This window comes from Monodelphis domestica, chromosome X (genome assembly GCF_027887165.1).
Source record: "Monodelphis domestica isolate mMonDom1 chromosome X, mMonDom1.pri, whole genome shotgun sequence".
NCBI lineage: Eukaryota > Metazoa > Chordata > Mammalia > Didelphimorphia > Didelphidae > Monodelphis > Monodelphis domestica.
Genome location: NC_077235.1, coordinates 52,924,629 through 52,944,029, shown reverse-complemented (window position 1 = coordinate 52,944,029; position 19,401 = coordinate 52,924,629). Strand labels below are relative to the sequence as shown.

The 19,401-nt window shown below is 37.8% G+C and overlaps 2 protein-coding genes across 3 annotated transcripts in view; one reads left to right on the top strand and one right to left on the bottom strand.

The window, feature by feature from the left end:
- RBMX2 (RNA binding motif protein X-linked 2) overlaps positions 1-19,401 on the top strand; it is a 113,514-nt gene that overhangs the window by 63,698 nt on the left and 30,415 nt on the right. For both annotated transcript variants that reach the window (XM_056808883.1, XM_056808884.1), the window contains exon 6: positions 16,933-19,082. In XM_056808883.1, coding sequence (XP_056664861.1) covers positions 16,933-17,258 — 326 coding nt within the window. In that variant the 3' untranslated portion in view covers positions 17,259-19,082. The remainder of the gene's footprint in view (positions 1-16,932; positions 19,083-19,401) is intronic.
- FSIP2 (fibrous sheath interacting protein 2) overlaps positions 18,137-19,401 on the bottom strand; it is a 52,873-nt gene continuing 51,608 nt past the window's right edge. Inside the window, exon 15 of the mRNA XM_056808879.1 lies at positions 18,137-18,274. Within this exon, the coding sequence (XP_056664857.1) occupies positions 18,256-18,274 (19 nt within the window). The 3' untranslated portion in view covers positions 18,137-18,255. The remainder of the gene's footprint in view (positions 18,275-19,401) is intronic.

The following is a 19,401-nucleotide window of genomic DNA, read 5'->3' as shown; positions in this document are numbered from 1 at the left end:
ACATGTAGTATGGGGGTTGCAGTTTGGGCACTTGGTCTCTAAAAGGTCTGTCATCACTATCCTAGCTGTTATTGCTCTTCTGCTTTGGATCCAATACGTAGTATTGATTCTAAGACAGAAAGTAAGGGTTAAAAAAAGAACCAGAGGACAAAGTGGAAATAGAAAGCATCTGTTGATCATCTCCTGAAAGAAACTCAAAATGAAAACACCCCACAACAGTATAACCAAACCTGAAGCTTTCAGGTGAAAGAAAAACTATTGCAAAATCATCCAGAAAGAAAGAATTAAAGTACTTAGGAATCACAGGACCACGCATGTAATAGCCAAAAAGTAAAGAGCTTGGATTTTGATATTCTAGAAAACAAAGGATGCAGGCTTATAGGCAAGAAGATCTTACCCAGAAAATTGAGTATAAAAAGAGAAAAAAAAACTTTTCACGAAATAAAGGATTTCCAAGTATTCCTGATGGAAAGGCCATGGTGGTGTAGAAACTCTTGAGTGCCAATACAGGAGTCAGGAGAAATATAAAAAGGCAAATACGAACAATCAGAGGGGACTAAAGAAGGATAAATTGCTTATATTATGGAGATGACATTTGTGCCCAGATAGCTAGCATTGATAGATCATCAGGGATCACAGAGGGAGTCGAATTTTGACAGGAGGCTTAGGAGTGGTTTGGTTATGTCTTGATTGTCATAGAAAGTTGAACAGGGAGGGCAAAGGAAATACAGTAGAGGAGGAAAGGGACAGCAAGGTTAGGGAATTGTATCATAACAAAGGTGCACAAGTTGAAGCCTAAAAAGGAGCGGGAAGAGAAGCTGACACTTGAACCTCACTCATCTGAGCTGGTCAAAGGATGAAAGACCACCTATACACACACACACGCACACACCCCACACACGCTTGTAGAGAAATACCTTTTTCACTCAACAAAGAAACAGGAGGGAAAGAGAAGAGAGAATTAAAAGGAAGGTAGATTAAGGTATAGGGGCAGCTTCAGTGATACAATGGATAGAGTGCTGGGCATGGAGTCAGGAAGAACAGTTTAAATCCAGCTTCAGACACTTGCTGTGTGACCCTGGTCAATTCACTTCACCCTGATTGCCTCAGTTTCTTCATCTTTAAAATGAGCCGGAGAGAGAAATAGCAAACCACTCTAGTATTTTTGCCAACGAAACCACAAAGGGGATACAATCAAACAGGATTGAAAACAACTAAATAACAAAAAATTAAGGAACCAAGATTATTCTTAAGCAAGACAAACTCTAAATATAAATATGCAAAAATATTCACAGCTCTTTTTTTTGAGGTGGTGAAGAACTGGAAATTGAAGAGTGCTCATCAATTTGGGAAGAGCTGAACAAGTTACAGTATATTTATACAAGTATAAATTTTTTCAAAAACCTTACCTTCTGTCTTAAAACCAGTATTAATTCTAGTATTAGTTCTAAGGCAGGATGATAAGGGCTAAGCAATTTGTGTTAAGTGACTTGCCCAGGGCCATATAGCTAGGAAATGACTAAGCCCTGATTTGAACCCAGGACCTCCTATCTCCATCCATTGGCTCTCTATCCACTGAGCCACCTAGTTCTCCTGTAACATAAAATTTGATGCAGTAACATTGTGCTATAAAAAAGATACAAAGTGAAAGTTTTTAAAGGAGAGAATATAAAGAAAATAAATGTGAAGACTTTGAGATAGGTTAGAGTAACAGGAGGAAAGTGAAAGGAGTTTGGAAGAAGGTTGGAATTAATTTAGGCAAAACTAATCTCAGAGCTTAAATGTAAACTTAAAAGAGGTACAGAAAGAGTGGGGGAAATTAGTATAAAAGAACAAACTGACAGAAAACAAAAATCTACTACGTGTAATCCTAAATGCAACTGGCTTAAACTTCTTTGTAAAAATGAAAAAGAATGGAACGATACAAAACTCAGCAGTATGCTGCGTATGAGAAATACATTGAAAACATAACGACAGAGTAAGCATGAAGGACTGGAACAAAAAAGCAGCTGTTTTTTTGGAACAAAAAAAAAACCAAGTAGTATAGCATTTAAGTACTTAAAGGAAAAACTGACTGAAATGCAAAAACCCTCCAAACTAGTAATTCAACTATGAGATAATATTCCTTTTTCAGAGCTGGATAACTATCAGGACGAAAAACAAAGGGGGAAACAGTTGAACACACTTATCAGGAAACAGATTTGAAAGACTCCTTGTCTTTTAGGTGGGAATATTAAATAATGTTTCACATCATCATTTAGTATGCTTGCAACTGATCATGCGCTATGATTCAAGGAAATTATAAGTAAATATTAAAGGGTAACACAATAAATACATTATGATCACAACACAATAAAATTGTAATTGATAGAGGGGGTATAAGCAAAAGAGAAAGATCTAAGTGGAGACTAAGGTCCAACAGTTTGAATAATGGGTGGATTAAAATCATATTAACAATAAATTATCATTGAAGAAGATTATAACAGTGAGGCAACACAAGAATTTTTTTGGATGTAATTAAATCAGTCTTTAAAAGAGAACTTATATTGCTAATAACAAAACCAACTAACAGTTATTAAAAGTTAGTATGTGCCAGGCCTTGTGCTAAGTGTTGAGGATACAAAGAAAATGTAAAAATGGTCCCCACCATCAAAGATCTTATGTTCTAATTAAGGTGGTAATTTATAGACAAATTGGTATATTGGAGAAATTGTAAATTGGAGAAAAATATAGAGTACATGGAAGGTAGCCTTAGAGGGGAAAGCATGGCTAGAAGAACCAGGAAAGACTAAGAGGTAGAGGTAGCACTTGAGCTAAGTCTTAAAGGAAGTAGGGATTCCAAGAGGTGGTAATTATAGGGAAAGCATTCCAGGCAAAGGAGTCAGCCAGTTAAAAAGTACATGGCCAGGAGATGGAGGAAATAGATTATAGAGGACCTAGAGAGTATAATTACACAAGAACACTGAAAATAAAGGAAGGACCCGGTTATGAAGAGCTTTAAATGCTAAAAGATTTTATATTTGGCCTTAGAGGAAAGAGGGACCAACAGAGTTCATTGAGTAGGGGAGTGACATGGTCTGACCTATGCTTTAAGAAAATAACTTTGGCTGCTGGAGAAACTTGAGACAGGATGACCAACCAGTAGGCTAGTAAAATGTTTCTGATGAGGTAATTAGAGTAGTGCTTGTGTGAATGGTGTGAGGGACATAGATGCATGTGAAAGATGTTGAGAAGAAAATTTTGAAATAGCACATACAGGTATGGGCCTTTTAAAATATCACCAAAATTATCAAGTCAAACTAACGGAAATCATATGATTCCCTCAATAAATGCAGGAAACACCTTTGGCAAAATACACTACCCATTCCTTTTGAAAACACTAGAAAGCATAGGAATAGAAGCTCCTTTCCTCAAAATAATAAACAGTATATATCTAAAACCATCAGCCAACATCATCTGCAATGGGGATAAACTAGAAGCCTTTCCAGTAAGATCAGGAGTAAAACAAGGATGTCCACTATCACCACTATTATTTAAAATTGTACTAGAAATGCTAGCTTTAGCAATTAGAGAAGAAAAAGAAATTGATGGAATTAAAGTAGGCAATGAGGTAAACTATCACTTTTTGCAGATGACATGATGCTATACTTAAAGAATCCTAGAAAATCATCTAAAAACTAATTGAAATAATTAATAACCTTAGCAAAACTGCAGGATACAAAATAAACCCCCATAAGTCATCAGCATTTCTATATATTTCCAACAAAACTCAGCTGCAAGAGTTAGAAAGAAAAACTCCATTTAAAATTCCTCTAGACAATATAAAATATTTGGAAATCTATTTGCCAAGACAAATGCAGGAACTATATGAACACAATTTCAAAGCACTTTTCACACAAATAAAATTATATCTAAACAATTGGAAAAACATTAATTGCTCATGGATAGGCTGAGCTAATACAATAAAAAATTACCATCCTACTTAATTTACTTATTCAGTACCATACCTATCAAACTACCAAGAAACTGTTTCATAGAACTAGAAAAAATAATAGCAAAGTTAATCTGGAAGAACAAGAGGTCAAGAATATCAAGGGAACTAATGAAAAAAGTGTGAAGGATTGTGGCTTAGCTGTACGAGATCTTAAACTGCACTATAAAGCAGTAATCCTCAAAACAATCTGGTACTGGCTAAGAAATAGAAGGGTGGATCAGTGGAATAAACTAGGGGTAAGTGACCTCAGCAATCTAGTGTTTGATAAACCCAAAGAACCCAGCTTTTGGGATAAAAAGCCACTATTTGATAAAAACTTCTGGGAAAATTGGAAAACAGTATGGCAAAAATTAGGTTTAGATCAATATCTCACAGCCTATACCAAGATAAGGTCAAAATGGGTATATGATCTAAACATAAAGAGTGATATTATAAGAAAATTAGGGGAATGTAGAATAGTTTACCTGTCAGATCTATGAAGAAGGGAAGAATTTATTAACAAACAAGAGATAGAGAACATTATAAGATGAATATGAAATGAATAATTTTGATTATATAAAATATTTTTTGTATAAACAAAACCAATGCAACCAAGATTAAAAAGGAAGAAACAAAGTGTGAAAAAAATTGTTATAACAAATTTTTCTGATAAAGGTCTCATTTCTCAACTATATCAAGAACTAAGTCAAATTTATAAGAATTCAAGTCATTTCCCCAATTGATAAATGGTCAAAGAATATGAATAGGCAGTTTTCAGATAGAGAAATCAAAGCTATTAATAATTATATGAAAATGTTCAAAAATAATAAATGCTGGAGGGAATATAGCAAAATTGGGACACTAATACATTGTTGATGGATTTGTGAATTGATTCAACCATTTTGAAGGGCAATTTGGATTTATGACCAAAGGGATATAAAAGAATGCATACCTGTAATACTACTACTAGGTTTGTATCCCAAAGAGATACGAAAAAATGTAAAGGACCTCTTTGTACAAAAATATTAATACATGCACTTTTTGTGGTGGCAAAGAATTGGAAACTAAAAGGATGTTCCTCAATTGGGGAATGGCTGAACAAAATGTGGTATATGATTGAGATGGAATACCTATAAGGTATTATATACTATAAGGAATGATGAACAGGATGATTTCAGAGAGAACTGGAAAGACCTACATGAACTGATGTAGAGTGAAATAAGCAGCACCAGGAGAACATTATACATAGTAACTGAAATATTGTGGAATGATCAGATATGATAGACTTTGCTACTAGCAGCAATATAGTGATCCAGGACAATTATGATGGACTTTTGAAAAAGAATGCTCTCTACTCCTAGAGAAAGAACTGCTGGAGTATAAATGCAAATGAAGACATGATTTATCACTTGTATATTTGGTTATGTGATTTGGGGTTTTGGTTTTATAAGATTATTTGCTTACAAAAATGAATAATATGGAAATGTTTGTGATAATGCATGTATAATCCAGAAAAAATTATTTTAAAAATTACCAAAAGCTTATATTTTAAACCATAGACTAGTATTATTTGCAATGAGTAATAAGCACTTAAAGCTTTTCTCGATAAATACAAGGTTGTCAAACCAAGGCTGTCCTGACTTCTTTTTCTTTTTGGCATTGTTCTAGAAAGGCTAGCTATAGTAATATGACAAGAGGGAGAAACAAAAAGCATAAATGTCGCCAAAAAGGAGACAAAATTATCCTTTACATATGACATAATATTTTATTTCAATAACCCCAGAGAATCAGTGAAGAAACTAATCAAAATGATTAATAGCCTCAGTGAAATAGGTTACAAAATAAATCTGTAAAAATCATCAGCATTGCTTCATAGTACTAACAAAAAACTAGGAGAAAATGCTAGAAAATCCATTCACCATATCTATAAAATGCATACTCTATCTGAGTGTTAACTTACCAAGATACTTGGGATTTATATGTAAATACAACTCTAAAACACTTAGTGTAGGCATAAAGGAAGATGAATGGAGAGATACTAGTTTTTTTAATATCTGGACAATATAATAAAATGTAATATATAATAAAAATGACACTACCTAAATTATTTTACAAGTTTAGTGCTAAACCAACCAAATTACCAATTTTTGTCAAAGATGATCAAAATGATAACAAAATTCATTGGAAGGGGAAAAAAGTCTAGATTAAGGGAAGCAATGAAGAAAAGTAGAAAAAAGTGGGCATGGAATCACCAAATCTTAAAATCAAGCAATAATCATCAAAGTGATTTTGAACTCATTAGAAACAGAAAAGTACAACAGGTTAAGCAACACCAAACTAAATCATTACAAGAAGCATCTCCTGGGCACCAATTACAACAAGGGCATTGTGCTACATAAAGGGAACACAAAGACCAAATGAAAAATAGTCCCTGGACAGAAGGAATTTATAGTCTACTGAAGGAAAGGAGGGGGAATTCAGCATTTAAACAGATAAAAACATATACCTAGTAATTGGAGGAGTAGGGAGGGAGTAGTAACAAATAAAGGGATTGAGAAAAGCTTCCCTTAGGAGATGACATATGAGCTGAACCCTGAAAGAAGCTAGAAATTGATTCTAAGAGATGGAGGTGTTGAGGGAGTGCATTTTAGGAATGGGGAACAGCCTATATAAGGGTCTACAGGTGAAAGATAAAGTTCCAAGTTTGGGAAACTGCAGGGTAGGTTTATTGGGCTAGATTGTGGATTGTATGAAGGGTAGGTAACATTGAGTTTGGAAAGGTAGACTAGAACCATCGCCCTAAGTGTTCTTGAACTCTGGAAATCCTTTTTCTGATCACAATCCTTTATCATCCCATCTTTCCCTATTCCTCAAGGCCATAATCTTGTTCTTTATCCTCATCATGACCACCAGTCCCACCACCTCTCAGTTCTTTCCCAGGCTATTTCCCCTGCTCTGGCTATGCTCTCTTCCCTTTCCTATTTTAAATTAATGGTGGACCAATTTAGCTCTATAGTATCCTCTACTTTTGAATCTCTTATTGTTAATTGTGTCTTGTACCTTTGATATATCCATTCATGTTTGGAATGCTCTCTTCATCCATGGAGGAATTTACTTCCATTTCTTAGTTTATCTGTTTTCCTTTGAGACTTGGCTCAAATTTTACTTTTTTAAGGAGCCTTCCCCAGCCCTACCAGCTGCTAGTACCTTCCTTTCTTAAGATTATCTTCCCTGGAGGGGATGTGGCAATGTAGGGACATTAATTCATTGCTGGTGGAGTTGTGAATTGATCCAACCATTCTGGAGGGCAATTTGGAACTATGCCCAAAGGGCGACAAAAGAATATCTACCCTTTGACCCAGCCATAGCACTGCTGGGTCTGTACCCCAAAGAGATAATGGACACAAAGACTTGTACAAAAATATTCATAGCTGCGCTCTTTGTGGTGGCCCAAAACTGGAAAACGAGGGGATGCCCATCAATTGGGGAATGGCTGAGCAAACTGTGGTATATGTTGGTGATGGAGTACTATTGTGCTAAAAGGAATAATAAAGTGGAGAAGTTCCATGGAGACTGGAACAACCTCCAGGAAGTGATGCAGAGCGAGAGGAGCAGAACCAGGAGAACATTGTACACAGAGACTAATACACTGTGGTATAATCGAACGTAATGGACTTCTCCATTAGTGGCGGTGTAATGTCCCTGAACAACTTGCAGGGATCCAGGAGAAAAAAACACCATTCATAAGCAAAGGATAAACTATGGGAGTGGAAACACCGAGAAAAAGCAACTGCCTGAATACAGAGGTTGAGGGGACATGACAGAGGATAGACTAAATGAACACTCTAATGCAAATACTATCAACAAAGCAATGGGTTCAAATCAAGAAAACATCTAATGCCCAGTGGACTTACGCGTCGGCTATGGGGGGTGGAGGGGAGGAAAAGAAAATGATCTATGTCTTTAACGAATAATGCTTGGAAATGATCAAATAAAATATATTTTAAAAAAAAAGATTATCTTCCCTCTTTCTATAACTAGTTACACACACACACACACACATATACATATATATGGGTTTTTTTATTATCAAAATGTGACCTCCTTCAGGGCAGGAGTTGCATTTGCCTTTCTTACTTCAGTGCTCAGCAAATGCCTAGGACAGTGATGGCAAACCTTTTAGAGATGGAATGCTGGGACCTGCCCCTCCCACCAAGTGCCATGCCCCTTTCCCCCTGGCCCCCTCCTTACCCCAGACAGGGGAGGGGGGAAGTACTCCTATTGGGCTGCTGAGCAGAGGGGCAGGTGATGAGAGGCATATGGAGAGGGGGAAGGGAGTAACCCAAGCACTCAGCTCCCCTCCAGGTATGTGCCATGCTGTGAGCTATGCTCCCCTCAAATCTAGCTCCTCTCCAACCCCACTATGGGAATCACCTTTGCCATAGGCTGTCATCTGCACCACACTCTCATGTAGCATGTGAGCCCCCCCCACCCCCACCTTACTCCAGACAGGAGAGGGAGGAATCACTCCCATTGGGCTGCTGGGCAGAGGGGTGGTTGATGTGAGAAATGTCCTCAGGTGCATGGAGAGGGGGAGGGGAACAGCTCTGCCCTAAGTCCCTCTGGCTTTCTAGTAGCACACTTGGCATACCATTTTGGCATACATGCCATATGTTCACCGTCTCAGGCCTAAGACACATGAAATGTTTAATAAATCATTTTTTAAAATTTAGTTACTTTTCTCTAATGTGGTTATGATTCTTTTGTGAGTTTGTTGGAATAAAATGATAACTTACCTCCACTTTGGAGATTCTTGAAATATGTGACCACAGCAATGGTGACATTTTTTGCTATCTGGTAGATTTCAGATGGACCCAGTTCATAATCAGCAAGAGAAATTACTTCAAATGTTTTCAGAATTTCGATTTTCTCCCCCCTTGGAAGTGATTTATTTTCCCACTTTTCAAGTAAAGTATAATCTTCATTTCCATGAGACATCAGATTATCCTCGGTTTTGAGTTCTCTGTCGATGGCACACTGTAGTCTCTTTTCCCACATTCTAAGCAAATTTCTTTCCTCATCCTTTTGGTCTGGAGTTGATTGTAAGGGAAAAGCAGATATTGATTGTGGCTTTGATATAAAAAATGGTTTGATCATCTCTACATCCCTCTCTGTTACATGTGCCTGGGGCTTCAGGCCAAAACAAGACAGAACAGTGTTGACAATATTTTCAGCAGCAAGACATATTTTCAATGGAGTAACAGTTGTTTGCATATTCTTTGGCTCCATATCTGATTTTAGTGGCTCACGGCGAAATGTACTTGGTTCCCCTTCATTCTCTTCTGGGTTCACAAATGGAACAATATCTTTAAATACCACATCAGCAGGGTCATTGTTTTTCTTAAACAGTTTTTGTAATACACTCCCTTCTGGAACAGAACTTTCTTGTCGCACACGATCTTCTTCAAAATAGTCAAAATTGCCTCTCCTTGAGGAACTACTTCGCCCTTCTCTTCTACTAGATCTTGGTTCTAGTTCTAAGTCAGGCCTGCCTGATGTGCCTGCAGTGTCTCCCGCAGAGTATCTGACATATGAGGGAATGTTAGATAAATTCCTTTCATATTTTCCTGGGGTTTCCTCTGAAAAAACCATTGAACCAGGCATTTGGAAAGGTGGAAGGCTTTCCCGAAGAGTCATGTCTTTTAACTTGGAATTGGACATTTTCATGGTAGTTGCCACTTCAACACGGTGAACAGTGTAAGTATTTTCAGCTCCTCGAATGGGGCTTTCCTTGGGTATATTTTCAAGCACAGAATCAGTGAAATGAACACAATGATCCATTAGGTTACTGATGATTTCACTTGCTACCATGTTTTCTTCTAAGATGTTACTTGAAGATGGTTCCATTTGGTTGATTTCTTTGTCTAGCTTGCCCTTAATTATACGTAGCATATCATTAACAGCATTAATTGCATAAGTACGTAGATCTGAATGGAATGAATGAACTTGAAAAAGGGTTTTTTGTATGTTTTCCTTTGTGATCATATTACTTAACTTCGATTCATCAGGAAAATCATTCAGTGGTTGTAATTTTGGCAGTATTCGCCTACTCAATGGTCTCTGTTGGGCAGGATAAAAGTTTTCAATGGGTATTTTCATAATTTCAGAAAATTCATATTTTGAGATGTGCTTAAATTGCAAATCTACAAATGCTTCCAGGGTACGTAACACATTCTCAACAATCTCTCTAGCAATTCTGCTATTAGAACTCAAAGAGATCTGATCCTTCAGTTTTGTACTGTACGAAGGTACTTTGCTCAATAGCTGTCCAGTTGCCGAAAAATATTTAGTCCTTGAATTAATCTGCTCTTTTTTTCTTGCTAGAGTTTCCTTACTATCAGGGATGGGCATCTCATTCAAAAAACACAATTGTAACTTTTCAAATAGAATTTCAACAATTTCTCTGCCAAACAAATTAATTTGTGCGTTGGAATCATCAACGCTAGCAGATGTTCTTTTAAAAGTATTACAGAAAATGCTTTCACAAGCCTCAATAGGGGGCATCTTTAGAAGGGAAACAGAACATTCCAACTCTTTCACTTTTATTAAGATTTCACTCAAGACATTTTCGGCAATCATTAGTAGCTTATATTTTTCATTCTCCATGTCACTTGACTCTGTTTGCCACTTATCAAACATTTTCTTAAAAATACCTTCTTTAGGAAAAATTTGTTCTAGCTGTGAAGAAACATTCTCCAAGAAAAAACAAGCCTGAGGTTTAGAAAACGATTCTGCACCTAACTTCCTTTCAGTAAATTTGACATCTTCTATGTGTGCAGATTTAATCTGATAAGTGAAGTTATTTGAATCAGAGGAATACAATCCTTGCAAAACTGTATTAACTAGTTCGCTTGCTACTGTGATTTGGTCAGAGTTTGGTAAACTTCCTATGTTGACCATCGCTTTATTGCATTTCACCTTCTGGAAATCATTTACAATGGTTTCCAGGATGTTACTCACTATATCTTTGGCATAGTTTTTCAGCTCACATACAGGCAACTTGGTTTGCAGAGGGGAACTTTTGGCATCTCCTGTTGATAAGACATGTGAAAATCCAAGGAGAGACTTGGAACGACTTCCTCGCAATGCAATCTTTTCTTCTGTGACGATTTTGGCTTTGCCCTTCCCCTTAGAACTACCAGATATTGGCTGGGATCTTGCCTTACATTTCTGCACTGAGCTGAGTTTCAAGCTTGTTTTTAAACTGCTCCTAAGACTTGTCTTGGGACTGGTTTTAGCCACATGTTGCCGGGAAGATGAGACACCATCAGATGGAACATCAGTAGGATAATACTCTTCCGGGTTCAAGGAAGCAAAAGATGCAATCTTACTAAAAACCATTTGCACCAGATCTTCACCTACTCTCACTGGTGAACAGCGCAATAAAATGTTTTCTAATAGAATCTTTTTAACACCTGAATGAGGATAAGTTTGAGGCATTAAGACCAGAGAAGGGTCACTTCTTTTTTCTGACAGCTTGGATACACTGAAACATGGTGTTTTTGCCATCAGTATATCTTTACTGCCAGTTGCAGTCATTTCACTCTCTATGTCACCATTCTCATATATGGCTGTCACAATGACAGAGTACATTTTGCCAAATACACTGTCAACAATGTCATTTGCGACGATACTAATATTGGACCGAAATGATTTTTTAGGAGCCATAGTTGATGTTTTCATTTTTGGTTCAGACATAAAGTGAGAGAATTCGTTAAAAGATGGTAAATGGCCAATGTCTTCCACTGTTCGTTGATATACCTTATTTAAAACATCTTCAACTGTGCTGAATATCGGGGCATTTTCTTCTTGTCTTGACTCGCCATTTCTCATAAATATTTCCTCCAAAACTGTTCTCTGATTTTCATTTTCAGAACTCAGTGAGCTTTGTTTTAATGGATATTTTGAAAGAAGAGAGATTTCAGTGTTTTTATCCTCTCTTTCTTCCAATGGCATTTCATTTTGCATAGCTATTTGAAGCTTTGATAAATATGCTCCTTCTTTTAAAGATTTTTTCTCACCTAACGTCTTTAATATATTGTTTATAATTTCACTTGCTATGATGTTTTCTTGAAATGAGACATTATTTGGATAAGAATACTTCTTTTGCATCTCTATATCCAAATCATTTTTGATAATTTTTAAGACAGTACTAGCAATTATATCAGCATACTCCCTAAGATTGGATTGTGACCCATGACTTGTAGATGCTATGTTTTCCTTGAAATCAGCTAGTGAAGCATCTCTGAGATTCTGGCCAAGAAGAGCTTTGGTTGTGGCTATTTTCAAGGCCTTCATATTTGACTGGACATGGCTTGTTGCAAGAAAGAGGCCTTCATCCTGTAGGTGACTGGAAGATTCAGTGATTTCAAAGGATTTTTCTTTAGTCTGTGAATCTGTGCTAATTAGGGAGTCTACTTTTTCTGTGGCAAAAGATTCTAATCTATTTAGAATGTTTTCAGTAATATAGTCAGCATTTTCGACATGTGGGTCCAAAAGAGATTGATTGGCATCATCTACCTCCTCTATTGGCATCTGTTCGTCATCATCATGAGGAGATTTCACTCTCAGGACCTTGATATTTTCCTTTCCTACTTCCGATAGGCTGCTTCCTAGTTTTTCTTCTATTATGTCCCTGAGAGTGGGAGGCTCATCTTCTGTTTTTGTGATCACATCACAAAGGGATTTCACTGGTAAGGGTGCTGAAATGGGCTCCTTTGTATTTCTGCCAATTGTAACAGCAGAACTGAGGTTCTGAAGCACTATGTTCACCATGTCCTTGGTCATTGTGATAACATCTGATTTAGGAATTGGGTGTTTGGGGGTGCTGTCACTTGTACATTCAGCTGCCACTTCAGGGCTTGCTACTGGTTGTTCATCTTCTAGATTATGCTGATAAAGAGTGGTGGGAGAAGGTGGGATTTGATTTTGATCCAATGATTTTTCACAAATGTCCCTTAAAATATTTTCCATAATACCTTGTATTTGAAATTGAAGTTCTTTTCGATATTCTGTTTTATTAAACATTTTTTCTACAATGCCTTCTTGCAGGTCTGAAGTATTTTCTTTCTCTAATTTGTTTTTATCAGATTTTCCTTTGGTAGATACAATATCTAAAACAGTGTTAACAATCTGACTTGCGATATTTTCAGACACGATGATGTTTTGAGTTACTACGGGACTTTCTAATTCTTTGTCTAGCTCTTGTTTGATTCCTTGCAAGATTTTTCTAGCCACTTCTGTTGCATAGTTGTTTAGCTTAGAGACAGACAAGTGATGTGTTGAGGCCAAATTTTCTGGCCTACTAAGATCTACTGAGGGATAAGAAATTTGCTCCCTAGGAGAATGGACATCTTTTGTAGGTAACATCTCTTTGCTTAATGAAATAGGTTCTGGGGGTGTGGGTAAAGCCCTTGTGGTGGTAAAGCTAACTGGAGGATAAAAGAGAGATTTGACTTTAGAAGTAGCAAAAGTTTCCAAGTTGCCTATGACTGTTTGTAAAATATCCGCAAGTATGTTGACCCTCGTCAGTCTCTCCACACTTAAGGAGGGATGCAGGTGATGTGATTCTCTCTTTGGTGCTGCTGGATACCCAGATGACTTTCTCAGATTACTTTGTCCCTGAAAAGGAGCATTGGCTGAAAATTTGATAGTTCTGTACTTACTTCTGCTTGTATTTCTGTCAGCCATAGCAGCAGAATAAAGCTTTTGAAATACAGTCCTAACAACATTATCTGCAACAATAGTTACATCTGCTTCAGACACCAAAGGTGCCATAGTTTTATCCATCAGATGAATGAATGTTTCAGTGACAGTTTGCTCTTCAGAGTGAGGAATGCCATACAAATGGGAATGAGGGAGAGGAAGCATGTTGAGTTGATTAACTAAAGCTTTCTGGAAAATTTCATTTAAAACATTTCGTATGATGGGCACTACGGGTGATGTTTGTGGTTCTTTCAGTTCTACTTCAATCTTTTGTAAGGTTTTTTCTAAAGCACGTTGCTTCCCAGTGTCCTCCTGATCCTTATCATCTGGTGGCTTTTCCTTTTCCTCTGTTTGTTCAGACTCATCCAAAGTTGCATCCGGTTCAGCACCCCCAGGAAGAAAATTGCCATAGACTGGCTTATATCGGTAATATTCGATATCTTTCTCTTCAGACTCAGATTCGTGAAATATTTCTGGAGACACAGCATCTAAAATTAGATTGACCAGATTTTTGATCACCACTTTTTCTTCAGTTGGAGGGCTGTTTTTTGTCATGGAACCAGTTGGGCTTTCCTTTAGTTCTCCCTGAATAGCCTTCAAGATGGCACTTGATACCTTTTTGGCATGTATGTGTAGAGTAGACTGCAGTTGATCTCCACAAGTTCCTCCTTTGGCCGATGTACTGGCTTGTGGTGATAGCTGTGTATTGTTTTCACTTCTTTTAGTATCTCTAGACCATAAATTTAAATTGGCAAAGCCCTCTAATTTATTAAAAACAGTTTTAAGAATATCTGTAGCCACCATTTTCAGATTATTTCGACGACAGACTCTTGGTGTGCTGGGTTTTTTAGAAGGTTCAATACTTTTCATCTTATGACTAGACATCTCTTTACTGCCTTCTTGGATAGCATTGGATACCATATAAGATATTATATCTGTGCACTTGGCCACTTCCTCTACCACTATAGGAGGACATAGGCTGGTGCTATCTAGGTCAGTTGAGGTCTTCTTAGTTTCAACACTGGATAGTTTGTGTTCCATCTCACAACATAGTTTTGCAAGGATGTCTTCAAGAATGCCATTAGAAACTAGCCGAATATTAGAATGCAAAACTGGAGCAGCTTTCAAACTTTCATCAGTATGCTCTTCGTGAGCAGATGAATGACTTAAACAAGGGAGCAGTGGTTCTCCCATTATTTTGTTCAACATTTCGAATACTGTATTACCAATTCTTTCTAACAGTTGAGTTCTAGCTGCCTCATTGAGATCTTTCCCACTAAATACACTGTGCAGAGCACACGGAGTAATTGTACATCTTTGAGGTTCAAAAAGCATCCTCGGTTCACTACCAGAGGAATGACAGGAAATTGTCTTTTTACATGGCCAATTTGTTGACCATCTTTGTATATCCTTATTATCGATTCCATCAAGAGTATCAGGCATGTCTAGTGGGTCTGATGGAAGGACTGATTCATTTTTATCGGCAGTTACACCAGATAACATCTCACAAATGCATGTTACTAATGAACTTGCCATAACATCATCATTGAGATTTGTTACCACACATTCTAGTTCTTTATCAGAGAGGGGAAAATTTTCTCCCTCTCCCTTTGTTTTTTTGGGTTCAAGCTCTCTGGTATCTTTCTTCTTCTTGTTGACTTCCAACTGACTGCGAATAGCACCTAGGACAATGTTTACAACTTTGGTTGTATAAGCACTAAGTTGTGATCGAATGTTCGAGGGTGAAAAGAGCCTTTTGCGTGCAGGGGCAGTTTTTTGGTCTCTATTTGAAACTCTCCGGAAAAGTGAAGCCATTTCATAGTTTTCTGGCCTTAAATACATTTTCAGTTTTGGAAAAACAAATAATTTCAGCTTTTTAAAGATTGTGCGGATGATCTCATCACTAACATCATCAGCTTCAGGGATTTCTTCAGTTGCTGGAGATTCAAGCCAGGGAGGTTGGACTGGGTCTATATTGAAGAGCGATTTCATCTTCTTGTCACTCTCAAACCATATTTTCAGTGGCTCTTTGGATACCAAGGGAGCAATCTGATCAGTTTCATATGATTCTTTTGTCTCTGAGGAAGTATCTGGAGCTTCTACAGAAGACTGATAAAGTGAGGTAGCACTGGAATCTTTTTTAACATCTAACATTTGACACGATGAAGCTGTATGAAGTATTCTTAATACTGCATCTGTCATGTCATTAGCCACCATATTGATTTCTGATGTTGAGAACATCTCACTTTTAGTTTGGTCCATCCATTCCTCAGGGGCCACGTCAGAGGCAAAAGATGAAGTTTCGTTAACATCTGTATAGGTCAACTCACTAACGGGCATGGTCATCATTTCTTTGAGCATGTCAGTTAAAATATCTGTAACGATATTTTCTGATGCTTTCTGTATTTGATATTTTTCATCTTGGCTGAATGTTTCTCTTTTTGGTCTTACTTCTATCAATCTGTCTTCACTAGAAGTTTGTGATTCAGACTTTATTCCCCAGTCCTGAAATGCTACTCTGCCACGGGAAACAGACTTTACAGGTGGTTTGAATTGTGTCATGTATTCAAGACATTCGGCTTCCCTCCTCAGCTGTTCTTGCCTAGCCTGTTCTTGCATTAGTGCTTTCTGATCTCTGACAGATGACACGAGTACACTTTCCACCATTTTGTCTATTTCTTCATTTTCATCTTCTGAATAAAAGACCATACCAGGAACGTTAACAGGTGGAAATGGTTTTCCAGACCTGAAACCAAGGTTTGACACTGTTGTGCCTGTGAGCCTGTACTCTTCGGTATTAAGAATAGGACTTTTCAGCCTGGGGCGTTTACTTTGACAAGTGTCCATTCTCACTTCTTCTTCCTCATTCAGGTCAGTGAAAATATCATCGAGTAGTTGCAGGACTACTATAGTTTCTTCGGATGCAATTAGTCTCTCATGGTCAAGTTCAGTTTGTATATAACCCAGTATGGTGCTAATGGCTTCTTCAACATAACTAACCACAGAAGACTGGGAAAAAATGTTTGACACCAGGTGCTGGATTTCTTCTTTGACAATGACATTAGCAACTTCAGATTCGATACTATGAGCCGGCGTTAGCATAGGCACTGGCAAGGACATTGTGCTGGTCCTGATTTGAGTGGATACTTCACTGTATGTCTTAGGTGACTGTCTAACCTGTTTTTTCTCGACAGTAACTTCTGCTGTTGTTGTTGCTGCTGTTGCTGTTGCTGCTGTTGATGTTGCTGCTGTTGCTGTTGCTGTTGCTGCTGTTGATGTTGCTGCTGTTGCTGTTGCTGCTGTTGATGTTGCTGCTGTTGCTGTCATTGTCGATGTTGATGTTGATGCTGATGCCATTGTTGCCGTAGATGTCACCGTTGCTGTCGATGCCACTGACACTGTCGATGCTACTGTTGCCATAGATGTCATTGTTGCCATTGATGTCACTGTCGCCATCGACGTCACTGTTGCTGTTGATGTCACTATTGTTTCTTTCTGCAGAGACAAACTACTTTTCTGAGAAGTTGCAAATGTCATCAACTTTTCTAAAATTACATGGACCATGTCCTCTGCAATGTCACACATTGGTTCCAGAGAACCAGTGACCATTGTTCTAAAAGGTGCCTCTGGTTGGGTAATAAAATGTTCTTCACTGACTGTTAAACCTGGCTTGAAGGTGATTGACAGGTCTTCTTGTGAAAAGATCTCAATGCATTTTTTTTCAACTGCAGATTGTAGCTTTTCAAGCATATTTTCAACAATATCTGCAGCTGCCGAGCAGATGTCCACATTGGAGAGCACGCTGTCTTTGCCAGTTTCGAGATGGTCAACGAAAACTTCAGCTGTAACAGCAGAGAGGGAGGGAATTGCTTGGGTTAAATCACACAGAATTTCTTGAAAAATGTTTTCCAAAATCAATTCTGTTTCTTCTTTTAGGTGACATTTGAAATTAACAAAAACATTTTTAAAATCCTTCATTTCAACAACAGTCTTTTCTTTTTCTTCTGGGGAATCAGGAGGCAATTCTTCTGTTTCGGTAGTAGCATCCTTCTTCCCACATGGCTCAATTGGAGATAACAGTTGACTGTCAGATTTAGAACTCCTTGCCTTGGGGACATCATATGTCATCCCCATCTTGTTATACTTAAATTGAGTTACTGTCTGTCCTCCCTTCTTGGAATATGTTCCTTTAAGGATGGTGGTGGTTTCAATTTGGGTGGGTCTCGATATTTTTGTTACCATGGGCTGTCCTTCTGGCACTGTAGCCAAATTTGTTACCGTCTTTGAGCTGATGTCTGTACAGCTGATCTTTTTTGCTGTCGTTGCATTATAAGCTCTGTATGCAAAATCATCACTGCAAGTACTACAGAAACTTGAGCTACCTGATGAGAGAACTGAATCATCAGATAGTGGGTAAATATTTGAACGCAACCTTTCTTCATACATCGTGATGGCTGGATATAAAATGCTGGTCACTGTGGCTACAACCCAGGTCATGACATTCTGAAGTATGTTGTTCAACTCTTCAGCAGATACCTGCAAAGGAAGCAGATGAAAATGGACAGAGGATTAAAACACTCTTGGCCTTCATATGTATGGAGTGACTTACCTTGTATGTTCTTGATCACAGAAGGGATACCAGAAGAAGCTAGAATAAATTTGCATTCTAGAAAAAGATGCAGCCTGAAGATAATCATGGAAGGGGACCTCTAGAACCTGCATCCAAGTTAGTTCCACTTGCGTTTTATAAAATGAGTCTCTATTAAGTAATCTATGATTTACATTCTGTGGCAAAGTGGAAAGACTACTGGACTTGAGAGTCTGATGAACTGGCTTTGAGTCCTGGTCCTGCCATCTACTAGCTGTCTAACTTCTTTGAGCCTCAGTTTCCTTATTTTCAAAATGGGGATGATTGTACTTAAACCACTTATCTTGCAGGGTAGTTTTAATGAAATAACTTTTAATGTATAAATAAATATATTTCTAATATTTTAAGCAAATGTTAGTGTACAAATAAATAAATAATGCATGCAGAAATGCTTTCTAAGCTTCAAGGTACCACAACAAAATGGTTGTGACTCAGAGTGCCTCCACAAAAGCCCTCCTTTCTGGTGTATAGGTAATAACTCTGGGTCCTCAAAGGCTCAGACAAGTCCTACTACTGCGTTGGAAGACTTCAAGGACTGGCTAGTGATGGATCATTTTTGGCTGTTGTCTAAGAACCAGCCTGGCCCAAGTTCAGAGATACACATCACCAAAAGATCAACAACCTGATGATGGATTTGGACTACGAGCAACACAGCATGAGAAAGCTATAAACTGTGTGAAGAGAGGACTCAAACAGGTGAAATCACAATTCCCTCAAATTACTGAATAAACACTATTACAAGTATCATGCACTTAGTAGACACAATGTTTACCAATTCATAATTGTGGTATTATGAGGTGGCTGGTAGCATGGTAGATAGAACATTAGACCTGGAGTCAGGAAGACCCAAGTTCAAATATGGTCAAACGACTTACAGTTAAGAGCCTGCTCAGCTGATACTAGACAAGAGGGTCTAGACAAGAGGCACACACATCTGTATCTATAGTTCTGCTCATATGTATTGATAGACATGTCTGAACCAGTCTGAATGCCTCTCAGTCAACCAATAGATGAA